The following is a 13,247-nucleotide window of genomic DNA, read 5'->3' on the forward strand; positions in this document are numbered from 1 at the left end:
TTATGATGCAAGAAGCTCATGATCACCAGACTTTTCCGCGCACAAAACGTATTTCGGGTAAACAATTTTAAGCCACAATTCAATCCACTCGAAAATCGGGTCTTTTTTGCTAATCTCCTTAAAGGGGAAACTACTGTGCTGGGTTGTACAGTGCGCGTCAGGCTTGTCTAGGGCAAGGGAGCGCGCGGCTTCGGAGCGTGCTGGCGACATCTGCTGATAGCTGCTGGGTTAGAGATAGCTTGCCATTGCGCGTGCGCCGATCTCGGACAGGGTCAGGCCAGTCGTCGTTTCGCATGTGCCGCTCGAATTTGCCGACGCCACCACCCTCGAGGGGCGCTTGTCTTTCACAGTGCCAGCTGGGAGCGTTGACAGGCCAGATAGACGCGTCGTTCGACGCGGTGCAATAACCCAGCAGGCGGTTACGTAATACTACAAAACGACCTCCGCTAATCTTCTGAATCTCACATTTAGCCAACGAAAAGCACGCAACAAGAACGCAGTGCAGCGCTTTCCGTCGATACTTTTGAGCGATTAGGTAACGGCTGCACTGATAATGCATCGCGCCAAATTACGCGCTTATACCCGTGTCACTGCCTACGATTGGCACTGCAGAATAAAAGCGCCCCTTGTGGGGCGTGGCGTCTCTAAGTTTGAGGGGCCCATGCTATAAGACGACCGACCCGAGTCTGTCCGAGATCCACGCACGCGCAATGGCAAGCTATCTCCAACCCAGCCACTATCAGCAGATGTCGCCAGCGTGCTCGGAAGCCGCACGCTCGCTTGCCCTAGACAAGCCTGACGCGCACTGTACGCGGTACATGTGTGGGAACACCAATGATTACCTTTTCTAGCTATCCGTGGTTTGCACTTGTAATGCGCACATGCGACCAGTAAAATATCAGTGGCCGCGTCTAGCCTACGTCCTGAGCACTGTTCCGCGCTGCTGTCATTTTGAAAACACCGCGATTTCAGGCCACCCATTTAAGCATTCTGAACTTGCCGTGGTGCAAACTGTTGATAGCAGATGCCGCCGCGCGGACATGCCGCAGCAGGCTCACATAATCACGTTTGGACGGTGTCTTCTTATGTGGGTTGTTCAAACGGGGCCACTCGGCTGCGCGATGTCGTAGATCTAACGCAGGTACCATCGGCATAGAGGCAGGTACCATCGGCAAAGGCTGGCTTGGTCCCCGCATACGGCAACGTTCTCGCACATTCTGATAGTGCTTCTAACTCTATCAACTCTGCTTCATCTACGTTGTCGACCCAAGAAATTCAGGCATTCAGGGCTTTCGGCACTTTCGGATACGCCATACCGCCAGCAGCGGCAGCTATATGACGTCACTATGACGTATTTATGACGTCACGCGGGGCAGGAGCCGCTGCGAGGGGGCTAAATCTCGTGCCCCGCGCGGGGTTCCAGACGCTGCCTAAGTATTTTAGCGTTGGTTAGGGCCCTTCTCTGCAACGTTACTAGTAACGTTGCTTCTCTGGAAGTCCGCGGACTGTCAGATGGTAAACTGCAGAGATGACTACTTTATTGTTTGTGTGAAATAATGTGTACGCATAGCCGACCACAAAGTTTATTTCATTATCATCATCAACCAGCTGTCCATGTGCTTTCTTGGCGCGTTTTCGGATGTTGTGCTTGGTATCAGGAGTACAACTGGTACAACATTGATGTTGTCGTCCCTAGAATACCACCCTAGGTAATGTGCTGTCTCCGGTTTGTATGAGCCCCTTGAACGAGCAAGGCATGTTCAAATCATTCTATTGTTCGTTCGTAAGGACGCACGCGTGGACGACCGTGCGCTGGCTTCGCGCAGCACTCCGAAGGTGAGCGCCAGTGCGACGATGCGCTCGCACGCGCTGAGGTGCTTTTTTCTTATTGGCGCAGGGCGGTTCCCGTGATCGAGGACGCCGCCACCCCTGCCGCCTCGGTGCCTCCCCGCGAACCGCCCGCTAAGCAGGGCCAGCTCCTCCGAACAGCCGACGACGAGCGAGAGAAGTCCGAGGCCCGCCGTCTGAAGCTGCGCGCGACGTGCCGCGCCGATGACGACAGCAAATGCGACAAGTGAGGCACAGAGCGCGCTGGGCATCGACGAGGCCCAGACGCACTCCTTAACACTCGAAAAAGTGGTTTTATTAGGGGTGTAATCAAATATCAGCGCTTTCTACTGGTCTTATGTTCCTGTCAGTTTTGAGCAGTTCCTTGGCCGCCCAAAAACTCCCCTCGCGATAGAAATTCCACGGCGAAATAAAATACAAAACGGCTTTCGGGCAGTTTTGAGCATTCCGAAATGACGAATAAAAGAGGCCTCGCGAATCCTATATCAGATGGTGCAGAGTTGTAAAATGAGTAACAAAAAAAAAATCTTAACCTAATATCTTGGAACTGAGTAACGGCTACCATTGGCAGCGTCGTTAGAGCAAGGGGGCAAACGTTAAGCGCCGTCAACAGCAGAGTCGAAACGAATAAAATGTTTTCAGGAAAAGCTCGAGCCAGGTAGGATATTGCTCTGGGTGTCGGCCACATACCGCAGGGTTTTGACATGCTATGCTGATGTTTCCAGGCCATTTCTAATGAACTTGAAAATTATGAACGCATAAAAAATGAGCCAGGTCGCTTCCCTGCCCCCTCTTGGCCTAGTGCAAGGGTTATTTTCAAGGGTTTCTATTAACGCGGGCTCCTCGGGCCCCTCCTGTATCCCTGGATGCTTTTCATGGACCCTCCGTGGGTGCTTACAGCTGTGCTTACATGAGTAAACATGGGCAGCGTAATTGACGCAGTCTAAAGAAATTTGGGCTGGCGTGTTCCTGAGAGAGCAGTCCAGTGCATGGTGCGTGGAAAATGAACCGTCTGACTTATAAGCAAGCAAACAAGAATACATACATATAGGCCCCCAAAAAAACTTATTTCTCGACATGAGTGCATTTTGTGAGAAAACTCAGTTTTTGTGAACAGTTTACGGACAATTCAAAGTTTTACGAATTCTCAGCACTGCTTGGCAATTTGTTTGAATGGCTGTAGACAGAAGACTGATATCAGTGCTGGCTGAACAACAACTTTGCACAGGGCTTTCCAACTAACCTAGGGAAATATGGGTTAGCTGAAAGTTTGGCGGAACAGTACTTTAGTTGGATAGTATTCTGCCAGCTTATGTTGCTGAAGTTTGCGTAAAACTCAATATGTGTTTCTTTTGGGTAAATATGATGCACTTGGTTTTAGACCCTTTTAGTCTTGCGCCCCATACATTAGGTAATGCACATAAATAACTTATAGCATTGCAGATCTCATTTGGCACAGTCATTTTCAAAAGGGCACATCCGAAATGGTGACTGGGTTCAGCACGGGGTATTACTAATATAAGTCCAAAAGTTGAACCTTGGGGCACTCCTGCTCGTGTGTCTGAATGATCACGATTGTACGTACTATCATAACACAACAGTGGCATGCAAACAATTGAACGCGTGACTGTTCGTGCATGCTGTGTGGTGTAGGAATGGGAGGCATGTGAGGATTTCGGTGCAACCCCGAGTATGCCTTGACACTCGTTCAAAAAGACACTGGCTGGCCTATCTTATCCAAGTGGTCATCTTGAACAAAGTAACAACGTGATTGGGGCGACACGAATGATCTGCCCAGCTGTTGTGCGGATGGCCTGGGAAGTTGTGCCGGTCAGTATGTTGTGTGCCCTGACATTGTTGCGCCCGTGTTGTTGCAGGTTGGCCATATTGGCGACACCGCTCTGGAAGTACCCCTGCAATCAGCAGCTTTTGGTGAGTGGCCCTGCTTGGGTGTCGTTTGTTGCGGTTGTAAGATCTCGGGGAGATTCTTTTTTTTTTTTTCTTGCCATGATTGCGGGCACATGTGGATACGTTCTAAGACAGAATCGAAAAATAAAAGACGTTCTCAAGGTGTCAGTACTGGGCGTCGAATTTGGCCATACTGGTTCCACCAAAGTGGAAATTGTACTCAGTTGACTGAACACCTTCGCTGATTAAACAAGAACCTCGCTGGTGAAATGTCGCTCAGAAAAAGAACCTTGTGACAAGATGGCAGAGCAGTGGAATAAAAAACTGTGCGGACGTTGTTGTAAAAAAAGAGGGGCACTTGCTGAGCATTGAGGCAGCTAATATCCTGTTGCGAGCACAGTGAACAGGCACTGATTTGTGGCATTTCACTCATGCTACAAATTGAAATTAAACTTTCTTTTTTGTTACAAATTCCATGCGCAAACAGCGTGTTACGTGCCTTAGGTAATGCACACGTGCGTGGTCTGTGAAAGGCCCATGTGTGGTAAGCTTTCCTGCATAGCTGTGGTGCCATGCGGAAAAGTGAACTGACGGGTGTGGTGCGTACGGCAAAGCTTAATTAAAGAGTCACTAACGACTGACTAACTTTTTCTTTCAGCTGAAAGATCACGTGTTCCATAGCCCTCTCAGCTTTTGTTTTTGACAACCAACGATGCCTTGTTTGCTCAGAAAGAAGTAATTAGAGCTGGCATTTCCCTCTGCCATTGCCCTTCCATTTTTGTCGTGACGTTTCCGAGCCCATCACAAAGTGGCCAGGGTCAGCTGAGTCTGGCATTACTCGATCTGTGCCAATTTCCTTAAGGCCTGTCCTCATTGGTTTTCACTTTCATAGCAGCCCACCAGGAAAGGTCTGTTTATTGCCATCTTGGCATGGCAGCCAGGGTGTTGGAACGAAACGAAAACCGGAAACGAAAAAAGACCCCGATATTTTTGGCCGGAACGAAAAGGAAAACGAAACATTATTTGTAATTTCGTTCCGGAGCGAAACCGAAAAAAAAAGACGTTTCGGTTTGAGTACAAAGTGCGTTCGAGTACGTGCGCTGTTGTGCAGATGCTTTGAGGCTGATTTAATGAAAGGCTGAATGAAAGGCTAGAAAAGGAACCGCGTCTTCTGAGAACCACAAATGTATTGGCATTTTGGGAAGAGCGCAGAGAATGACAACCTGAACTGTACGCCTTAGCGCAGGTAGCTCTTGGTGTTCCAGCCACCGAAGCCAGCGTGGAGCGGGCATTCTCGTCGCTAAAGTTTATTTTATCTGACCAGAGGTCTCGCCTTTCACCTAGCACACTTGAGGACGTGCTGCTTCTGAGGTCATATTCAGTGCCGTAAGATGTGTCTGAAGAAGTGCTTCAGTTTTTGTGTGCACTTGTGAGTGACATTTGAGGACGTGCAGCTTCTGAGGTCGTGTTCAGTGCAATAAGATGGGTCTGAAAAAGTGCCTGAATTTTTGTGTGCAGTTGTGACACTTGAGGATGTTCAGCTCCTGAGGTAATGTTCAGTGCCATAAGATGTGTCTGAAGAAGTGCTTCAGTTTTTGTGTGCAGTTGTGAGTGCTCTTTAACCACTTTAGTTGTTACAAAAAAATCAATAAACATCGCTTTTTGTTTTTCTTTTAAAATTTTGTTCTCATTTTTTTTTTCACGCAAGCACGAACCGTTATGAACCATTACGAACCGTTATATTTTTTGTTCCGGAACTAAAACGAAACGGAACTTTTCTCTATGGGACGAAACAAAAAATGAAACAAAAAACATTTCGTTCCGACACTCTTGTGGCGGTATGTAGCGAAACTGGCCACCAAGTTCCCGCTCTTCATTGGCGGGGAGTGGGGATGTCGGCAAAGATTTCCACATGACCGTCCAGGATGTGGTGCCACCTGGGAGCAGTTGGGGAAACTGCGTTTGCTGTTGAACGAACAATTTCACATCCATCTCATCTCTGGTCGATCGCTTCATTGCGATCTGCTTTTTCTGACGCTGTCTGTTTCATGCATACATGCGCTAGTGGTCGGTAGGTGCGCTGGTCCCCAGCGTTCGCTCGCGTGCACGCATATTTTGACTGCGCTTGCGCACAAAGTGAAACAGTTCCATGAAATTGAGACACAGGCTGAAACACAGACTGCCGCCTGGGCTGTGGCATCACATTTTGCTGTGTGTGCTTGCTGTGGTTCGTGCGTCTTCAAAAGCAGGCGACCATCAGACGTTCCCGCATGCATTTATTTTACATTTTCAGGCCTGCGCTGCCTCCATGCTCGTTCCAGACAACGCTTAAGCAAGCTCCACCGATCCCATTTCACCATGCCTTCGCATTTTGCAATGTCGCAAGGTGCAGTGCGGGAAAGTCTACACCTGTTTTCAGGCTTTTGGCATTTTCTGTGTTAATAAGCAACTGATGCTGCGGTGAGTGCTATATATGTGTTAAAAACAATTCAATGTACCGATATACGGCAACTTGCTGCTACACTTTAGTGTCCCTTTAAAAATGCGCTCGTCGCGCAGCAAAATGAACTTTTGTTTCTGGAATACTTGTAAATTTTGAGTGGTCAAAAAACAACAAACATCAAATGAAATACTTTAACTGGTGAAACATTGCTTCGTATTGATTCGAGTAGCATGCACTATCCATCATCTCTGCAACATTCCTAGTATTTACATGACTGTTTTTTTTTTCTGTTGTTCGTGCGAGCGTCTGGCATATACCTGGCACCAGGGCAGCTAAAACAAACCTCTCCAAGTGTAATGAGGGGATCTAAAAGGACAAGTGAGGGAAGTAGGTGAACAGGAAGTCCCCCTTGTTCCAGGGGTCACGGGAAGGTCATCTCCGTTGCCTTGTGCGTGCAGTTGTGCCTTTTGTTTCAGTGGACCCAGCACGGTTGCTTAGTGTGGGCCACATTTGATCCCGGCCGTAGCAGCCGCTTTTCTGATGGAGGCGAAAAGTGAAAGCGCCTGCGTGTCGAGATTTCGGTGCAGTTCCAAGATTCCCCCAGGGGGTCAGAATTAGTCCCAAGTCCAGCCCTGGGGCAGCTTGCAGCCCAGCTGTTGTTTCAGTGCGTTCAGCCCCCAAAATTTGAACATCCTGTTCTGCTGGATCGATTCCTCCAGTCGGTGCACAGGAAGGAGTGCTGCGGGTCGTGACTCTGACCCTTCGCCTCGGTGTGTGCAGTTGAAATACGAGGACCTGCAGATGTGCCGTTGTGCCAGGCCAGCACGACCTTCCCCCCTGGCCACCAGGGGCTGCCCTGCCCCCTGCGACCTGTGCTGCCCTCGGCGAGTGGACCCCTTGACCTCCTGAGGTGCCTTTAGCTGAAAAGGCCCTGGGGAACAGGCAGCCCTTCGGCACCAGGTGTTGAGAAGACAAGGTGTCAGGTTCCCAGAATTGCTCTACTGTGAAGACGTGCGCACTTGAGGCCTGTGTGCTCCCTGGAGTCGGCAGAGTACTTAGGGGTGCAGATTCGTGCACTGCACTTGGGCCGGTAGCTTCACCACTCTGCTCGGGCATAGAAAGCTGCTCAGCAGTGCTTAGATGGGGGCTAGCAGGTATGGTAAAATGGAAGGTTAACAGATCACTGCAATGCATGCAAGCAATCACAAGCCCAGGGAGTGCTTGTGGAGCACTGCAAATAATGCGAGTGTGTCCTTTGGTTAGATAATGTATACATGTTGGCAGAGTGTACAGAGAACATAAAGAGAGGGATTACCAGAGCTTACTGGGTTTGCAGTGAAGCTGATGATTGCATCAGTGCACCCTGTATTGGATTGTTCCAGGGAGAGACAGCATATTGAAAACAACGTGGCATAACGAATGATACGTGGGAACAAAAATTTATTTAGATGTGGTCTTTTCACTCCCAACCCCACCGTCTTATAATCATCAGTATTTTGTGCGAATAAATCGGTCGATAGTTTCCGCTTGTCTTGTGAATGTGTTTTCTTCATTGTGTTTAAACAGTCGCTGCAGTCTAACATGAGCACGAATAGAATCCTGGTATGGTGGTGTGTGTGCGCTGCATTCGAGTGCATCACCTGTATGAATTGCAGTTGTCAAACAAGAGTGATTGATTGATTGATTAATCGATCACGTGTTTCAGTGTGATTCATTGATTTAAGTTTCAATCCTTCTCGGAAACTGCATTGGTCATTTCAGGTCGGTCCAGTGTGCGATAGGGGTAAAGGCAGGTAGCCCTGGAAGTTCCTTAAAATTGCCTTGGATGCGGCATCTTGTGATGAAGTGTGCAACATCCCGCGTGTAACTGCACTCTGTCCTCATTCCACTGAGCCACAAGAAGGGCTGGCCAAGGTGCTATGAACCGGGTCAGCGCTGACTTCTTCTCTCTGTGCTTTGTGGTCGCCTCAAACTGCAGGCACGCATCGTGCATCCCGACATTTCGGTCACATCCTTATTGGCTGTGGCAGCTTAGGAACTGGTTGCTGGGTCTTTTGTGCTGCCTTTCTAGACACCGTTTTTTGCCTGACGGGAAAGTGTGATACTTTTTGGGCCATTTTGCTGAAACGTCTCCTTTCGAGATGCTGAGGACAGTCAGTAGTATTGACCGATAGCAAGGAACTGCCGAACTTTGCTTCTGTCACCACCTCCAGCTGCACGAGTACGCATGCGCCGAGGCTTCAAATTGCGAGGCCTGAACACGTTGTGCATTGAGAAGCGTCCGGCATGCTTTTTTCCTGGCAGCAACGTTTGGTTGTCTGCGCTCTCACAAATGATGGTGACTGCTCTGTGCAGCCCGTGGTGGAAGGGTACTGCAACCAGGACGCGTTCTCTGTCTGCCAGGGGCCGCGTGGGGAGCCCAAGACCGTCGGCTTCCTCGTGGGGAGCTTCGCCGGTGAGTGGTGCCCTCTGCAATGGAGCCACCTGTGTACCCAAAGTGGCCATGAAAACAAAGTGCAAGGTTGGCTCGTTTAAAAGGCTGCCTTGTCTCGATAACAGCGGTGCCAGTTTTTACTGCACACTTCAGACAAATAATTGACGTGTTAAGGAATGCATACAAAGCAGTGGTGACTCCCTGGCAGCTTGCGGGTGATTTCTCTGCGATATGATGGAATCCTGTTTCTGGGACTGGTGGCTGCCCACACCAAAACCACCACCACCAAGAAGCGTGAACTTGCTGCGGTTGCAGTGGAGCCTCCAGTGTGTTTGAACGTATCACTGGGATGCCAGCAGGCAGTGAACACGCTGAATTATAAAGTTGGTTTTGGCGTGGGCCTGTATTACGTCACTCCTGCGTATTGCTGTGGCGTAAGCTATGAAAGGTTTTGAATATTTCTTGCTTTTCTTGAGTTAACAAAGCGTCTTGCAAGGCTGTCATTGAGCTGAGGGAGTGACCAATGGCTGGCTCTTTCAAATTGAAGGAAGCTGTAATTGGTCTTACCGTATTTACTCGCGTAATCCTCGCACTCGCGTAATCCTCGCACCCCTAATGTGAGCCACCAAAATTTGGATTTTTTGGTTCCTCGCATAATCCTCGCACCCCCAACTTTGCAGCGGCGAAAGTTGCCTGCTCGCGAAACCCGCATGGTGCACGCGCTCTCCAACGCGCGCCCTCCCCCGTTGCCTCTCCGTTCGGCGGAGAGTGCTGTGTATCCAAGGCCATCCAGGCGCCCCAACAACCTGCATGGCTACTCCCTAACAGGCGCCCTAACACGCTACTCGCACTGTACTTGAGCCGGTTTCGCGTGCGCTCAACTAGACTGCGTTCGCGCAGGCCGCTGTCGTGTCGTCGTGTCGCCGTCGTGGTCCCGTCGTTGAGCAGCAGCAGTCAGTGAGTCACTCGCGTCAGTGGTGGATATCTCGCTGCCATTTTGAGAACTTTGTTTTGTGCTTGGTGTCGCTTCGCCATGGGGAAGAACGCCAGCTACATTGCCGCTTTCAAATTGAAAGCGATAGAGTACGCGATCGAACACGGCAGCCGCCCCGCAGGCAGGCACTTCGGCGTTACCGACTTCAACGTGCGTTACTGGAGTAGGGCACGCACGTGACGCCGACGAGATAGGGCGCGCACCAGAAAGCAAAGGCGGCAATTTCATGAACGCTGATCGACGGGAGACTGTTTACATTGTAAATAATAAAATAAAAAGAAATAGCTGCTGTTGGCAACACTGAGCTTACATATACAAAAAACGACCGCTACATTTAGCGGGACTGGCAGAAGGCAATTTGGCAACACTGTGCACCGGATTTTTTTTCCCCGCATAATTCTCGCACCCCTATCTTCGCATTGACTTTTCTGAAAAAAAACTGCGAGGATTATGCGAGTAAATACGGTAATGGCCCCTTTAAGGGGGGGACAAAGCAAGATCTTTTAATTTTCAAGTAAATTTTGTGAAACTGGTCAGCCTTGCAGCTTTCCTCCCACTGATTTAAAATATGCCATTATTTCTTTCGATTGGTCAATTAGTTCTGAAGGTAATTAGAAATAGTTAGCCATCTTTGGTCAAACAGTAGACAAAACATAAAACTAATTTTTATAGCTTCGAATACTACGAACCCTGGTGAACGCAATTAGACAAGCAGCTGTTTGATGCACCGCTTGGAACTAATTTTACACCTCATTAAACTTTGGGGTTTGAAATGGGCACTGGAAATGGTTCCCTGCCACTGGTGGCACCAAAGTTTAATGAGGTGTAAAATTAGTTCCAAGCGGTGCATCAAAAAGCTGCTTGTCTTATTGCGTTCACCAGGGTTCATAGTACAGTGTAGACCATTTATAACGTAACCGCTTATAGTGCGGGACCGGATATAACGCGGGTTTTTGCGACCACCGGTTTGCCTCCCATAGAACTCAATGCATAAGCATACCGCTTAAGATGCGGCTGGCCGAAGCACAATACCGTTTATAGTACGGTTTTTCGGCGGGTCTGCTGATCTACCGGCGCAGCTGAGGCATCATTTTAGGGTAGCAAAAGAAAACGAAAGGATGAAATCGGCCGTCTGATGCAGCGTGCACCCCTTGCCCCTCCTTTATAACGTAGACACCCAAAGAAAAAAAAAATAGGCACCTTTTAGTTCGTGCGTACCTGATAACCACAACTGTCCTTGCTTGATGCACCTCGGAAGATAGCGACAGACTCCCCATCCGCGCGCGGCAAGTTGATTTTATTTATCGTGAACCGCATGGTCCGTTTTTGCGCACGAATCGTGCACATCGGCGTTGCGCGCGTTTTTTTTTTTTGCTCGTGTCGGCGATTCCGCGCTCGCGGTGGCTTCTTCGCGTGGCAGTGGGAGGAGCCTGAAGACTTGCACCAATGGGGAGACGCGTACCTAATGGCGGGAGATTCGAAGCGCTCCGCTCCGAGCCGGTTAGCCGCGCCAGAGATGTTTAGGCTTACCACCGCGGTATTTTTTGATGGGCGCTTTCACAAGCAGCGTGGATGGCAGTTTATATTCCACTTTTCGCCCACATTATTAGCTCTTTTCTTGCATGAGCATCTTTGCTTGCGCCCCGTGCGGCATTTCAGCGATCGGTTAGAAGCGGTCGCTGGAACTTACTGGAACTGCCTGCACCGCTTCACGGCCAGTGCCGACGCCATGTTGCCCCCTCTTACCGCGCCGCCCACACAACGCCAGTTGTATCCGCGCTGGCATGCACTGCACGTTTTCGCGATACCAAATCTACCACGCGGTTCACGCTTTAGAACGTTGTTGCAGATAAGCCACCGCTCTTTCCCTTTCCGAACATTCGAGCCGCGCGAAGCCGAAGATTTCCACCACCAGTACGTTGCGCTGATAAGCTGCCGCCTTCGGCATCGTGAACACAAGGTGGGGTAAAAAAAAAAAAAAAAAATATCCCGCGGGCGTTTTTATCACGTCTTGCGGCGTCTGTTCATAGACGCTAAAAACGCAGCCATGGTCTTTCAAAACAAACACAACGGAAGTTAAAGCCGTGCTCGCCGTTTGTGAGACTGCGCTTTTGCCCTGCAGCAGCGGCTGATGTGAAAAATAATACGAAATATACACCGTGCCTTCGTTTTTAAGTGCTGTGCGTTTGAGTGATGATAAATATAGGTTGACTTGAGAGATAGGTGGCGATGTGGTTGAAATCGCGCGTGTTTTAGTTATAGTGCGGTACCGCTTATAGTGCGGATTTTTGCGGCTCCCGCGACATACGTTATAAGCGGTCTACACTGTATTCGAAACTATAAAAATTGCAGTTTTATGACCAACACTGTTTTGTCTGTTGTTCCTGCAAAAATGGCTAATTATCCTTAATTATCTCGGGGACTAATTGATTGGCTCAACAAATAATGGCATATCTGAAACCAGTGGGAAAAAAGCAGAGAGCTTGCTGACAAGTTTTACAGAGCTTACTTAAAAATTAAACGAAGTTGTTTTGAGACCCACGTCCCCCCTTGAAGCACAGCAGTTGTGATGAAGATGGGCAAAGATTGGTACGTCCTCCGCTTTGCCAAAGGTGTTGCTCTTCGCTCCGTGATTTCACATCGACTGGTGCCGTATTTACACGATTGTAAATTAACTCGAACGTGGGTCGACCCCCCCCCCCCCCCCCCTTCCCCCCAAAATGCATCTAATAAAAAAAAAAGTGAGCACAGAAAGCAGCTCGTTTGAACGCTGCTGTGAATGAGTGCCGAGAGAGTTCTTTGGGCCCAGGGCAGTCATGACAGACGGGATGATTCAGCACAACACGGAAGTGACAGAAGCACGGGGCAATGCGGCCGCCTTTAAAATGGTATCACAAAGAGAAGCTCTTCCCTCAACTACCAATACCCCCCATATGGCGGCTCTTCCATCAATGACTGATGCTCCCACAAGAGCCGTGCGCTCGTGGAGCGCGCAGTAGACGTTAAAAAATAAGAGCTTTTGTATAAGCACACGAAATAACCATGGAGTGTGGGTTGAGTGGGAAACTATATTGCCAATCAGGAGAACAAATTCACTGCGAGATGACAACCATCGAAGCTATCGGCAGTGCCCACTGCTGCGCGATATAAAAAAAAAAACAATCTGGTGGCTGAAAGAAGCGGCCGCTTGCGATTTCCTTTGAATTGTGAGTACGTTGCTCGCATTTAAGAAGCGTTTTGTTTGTCTCTGATAAACAAAATGAGTATTTCTGAATCCCTTTAATCAATGCACGGTGCTGACGTTGGAACAATCATATCATGTTCAGCACACTTCTGAATGCGCTGGTGGAAGGCTAGCCGCTCTAGGTACGGTGGGCAAAGGGCACAGATCGGGAACGGCAACTTTCAAAGTCGGCATCACCTTTATTGACACCAGAATGTATGCAATGGTAAATTAACACGCTACGCTTCGACAATAACCACGGAAACGAGGGTGTTACGCTTCCCCCAGCTCCTAGCACCCCTGGTTTCTCATTTCTCTTGCTGTTACAAGCGGCACAAAGTTTGATTTCGATTCTAAGTCAACCCCCAAACACTGCATTGTCAAACTTGAAAGAAGG

General features: G+C 49.1%; 1 protein-coding gene across 2 annotated transcripts in view; it reads left to right on the plus strand.

Annotated features, from left to right (window-relative positions):
* The first annotated feature begins 1,584 nt into the window (after window positions 1–1,584).
* Window positions 1,585–13,247, plus strand: part of LOC144168839 (uncharacterized) — a 38,634-nt gene continuing 26,971 nt past the window's right edge. The window contains exons 1-5 of one of the 2 annotated variants that reach the window (XM_077697821.1): window positions 1,585–1,836; window positions 1,898–2,074; window positions 3,726–3,780; window positions 6,980–7,109; window positions 8,555–8,654. In XM_077697821.1, the coding sequence (XP_077553947.1) occupies window positions 2,066–2,074; window positions 3,726–3,780; window positions 6,980–7,109; window positions 8,555–8,654 (294 nt within the window). In that variant the 5' untranslated portion in view covers window positions 1,585–1,836; window positions 1,898–2,065. The remainder of the gene's footprint in view (window positions 1,837–1,897; window positions 2,075–3,725; window positions 3,781–6,979; window positions 7,110–8,554; window positions 8,655–13,247) is intronic. The other variant, XM_077697820.1, reaches the window with a different exon arrangement.

Source organism: Haemaphysalis longicornis, unplaced genomic scaffold (genome assembly GCF_048455015.1).
Source record: "Haemaphysalis longicornis isolate Haplotype H1 unplaced genomic scaffold, Haemaphysalis longicornis Haplotype H1 scaffold_2, whole genome shotgun sequence".
Taxonomy (NCBI): Eukaryota; Metazoa; Arthropoda; class Arachnida; order Ixodida; family Ixodidae; genus Haemaphysalis; species Haemaphysalis longicornis.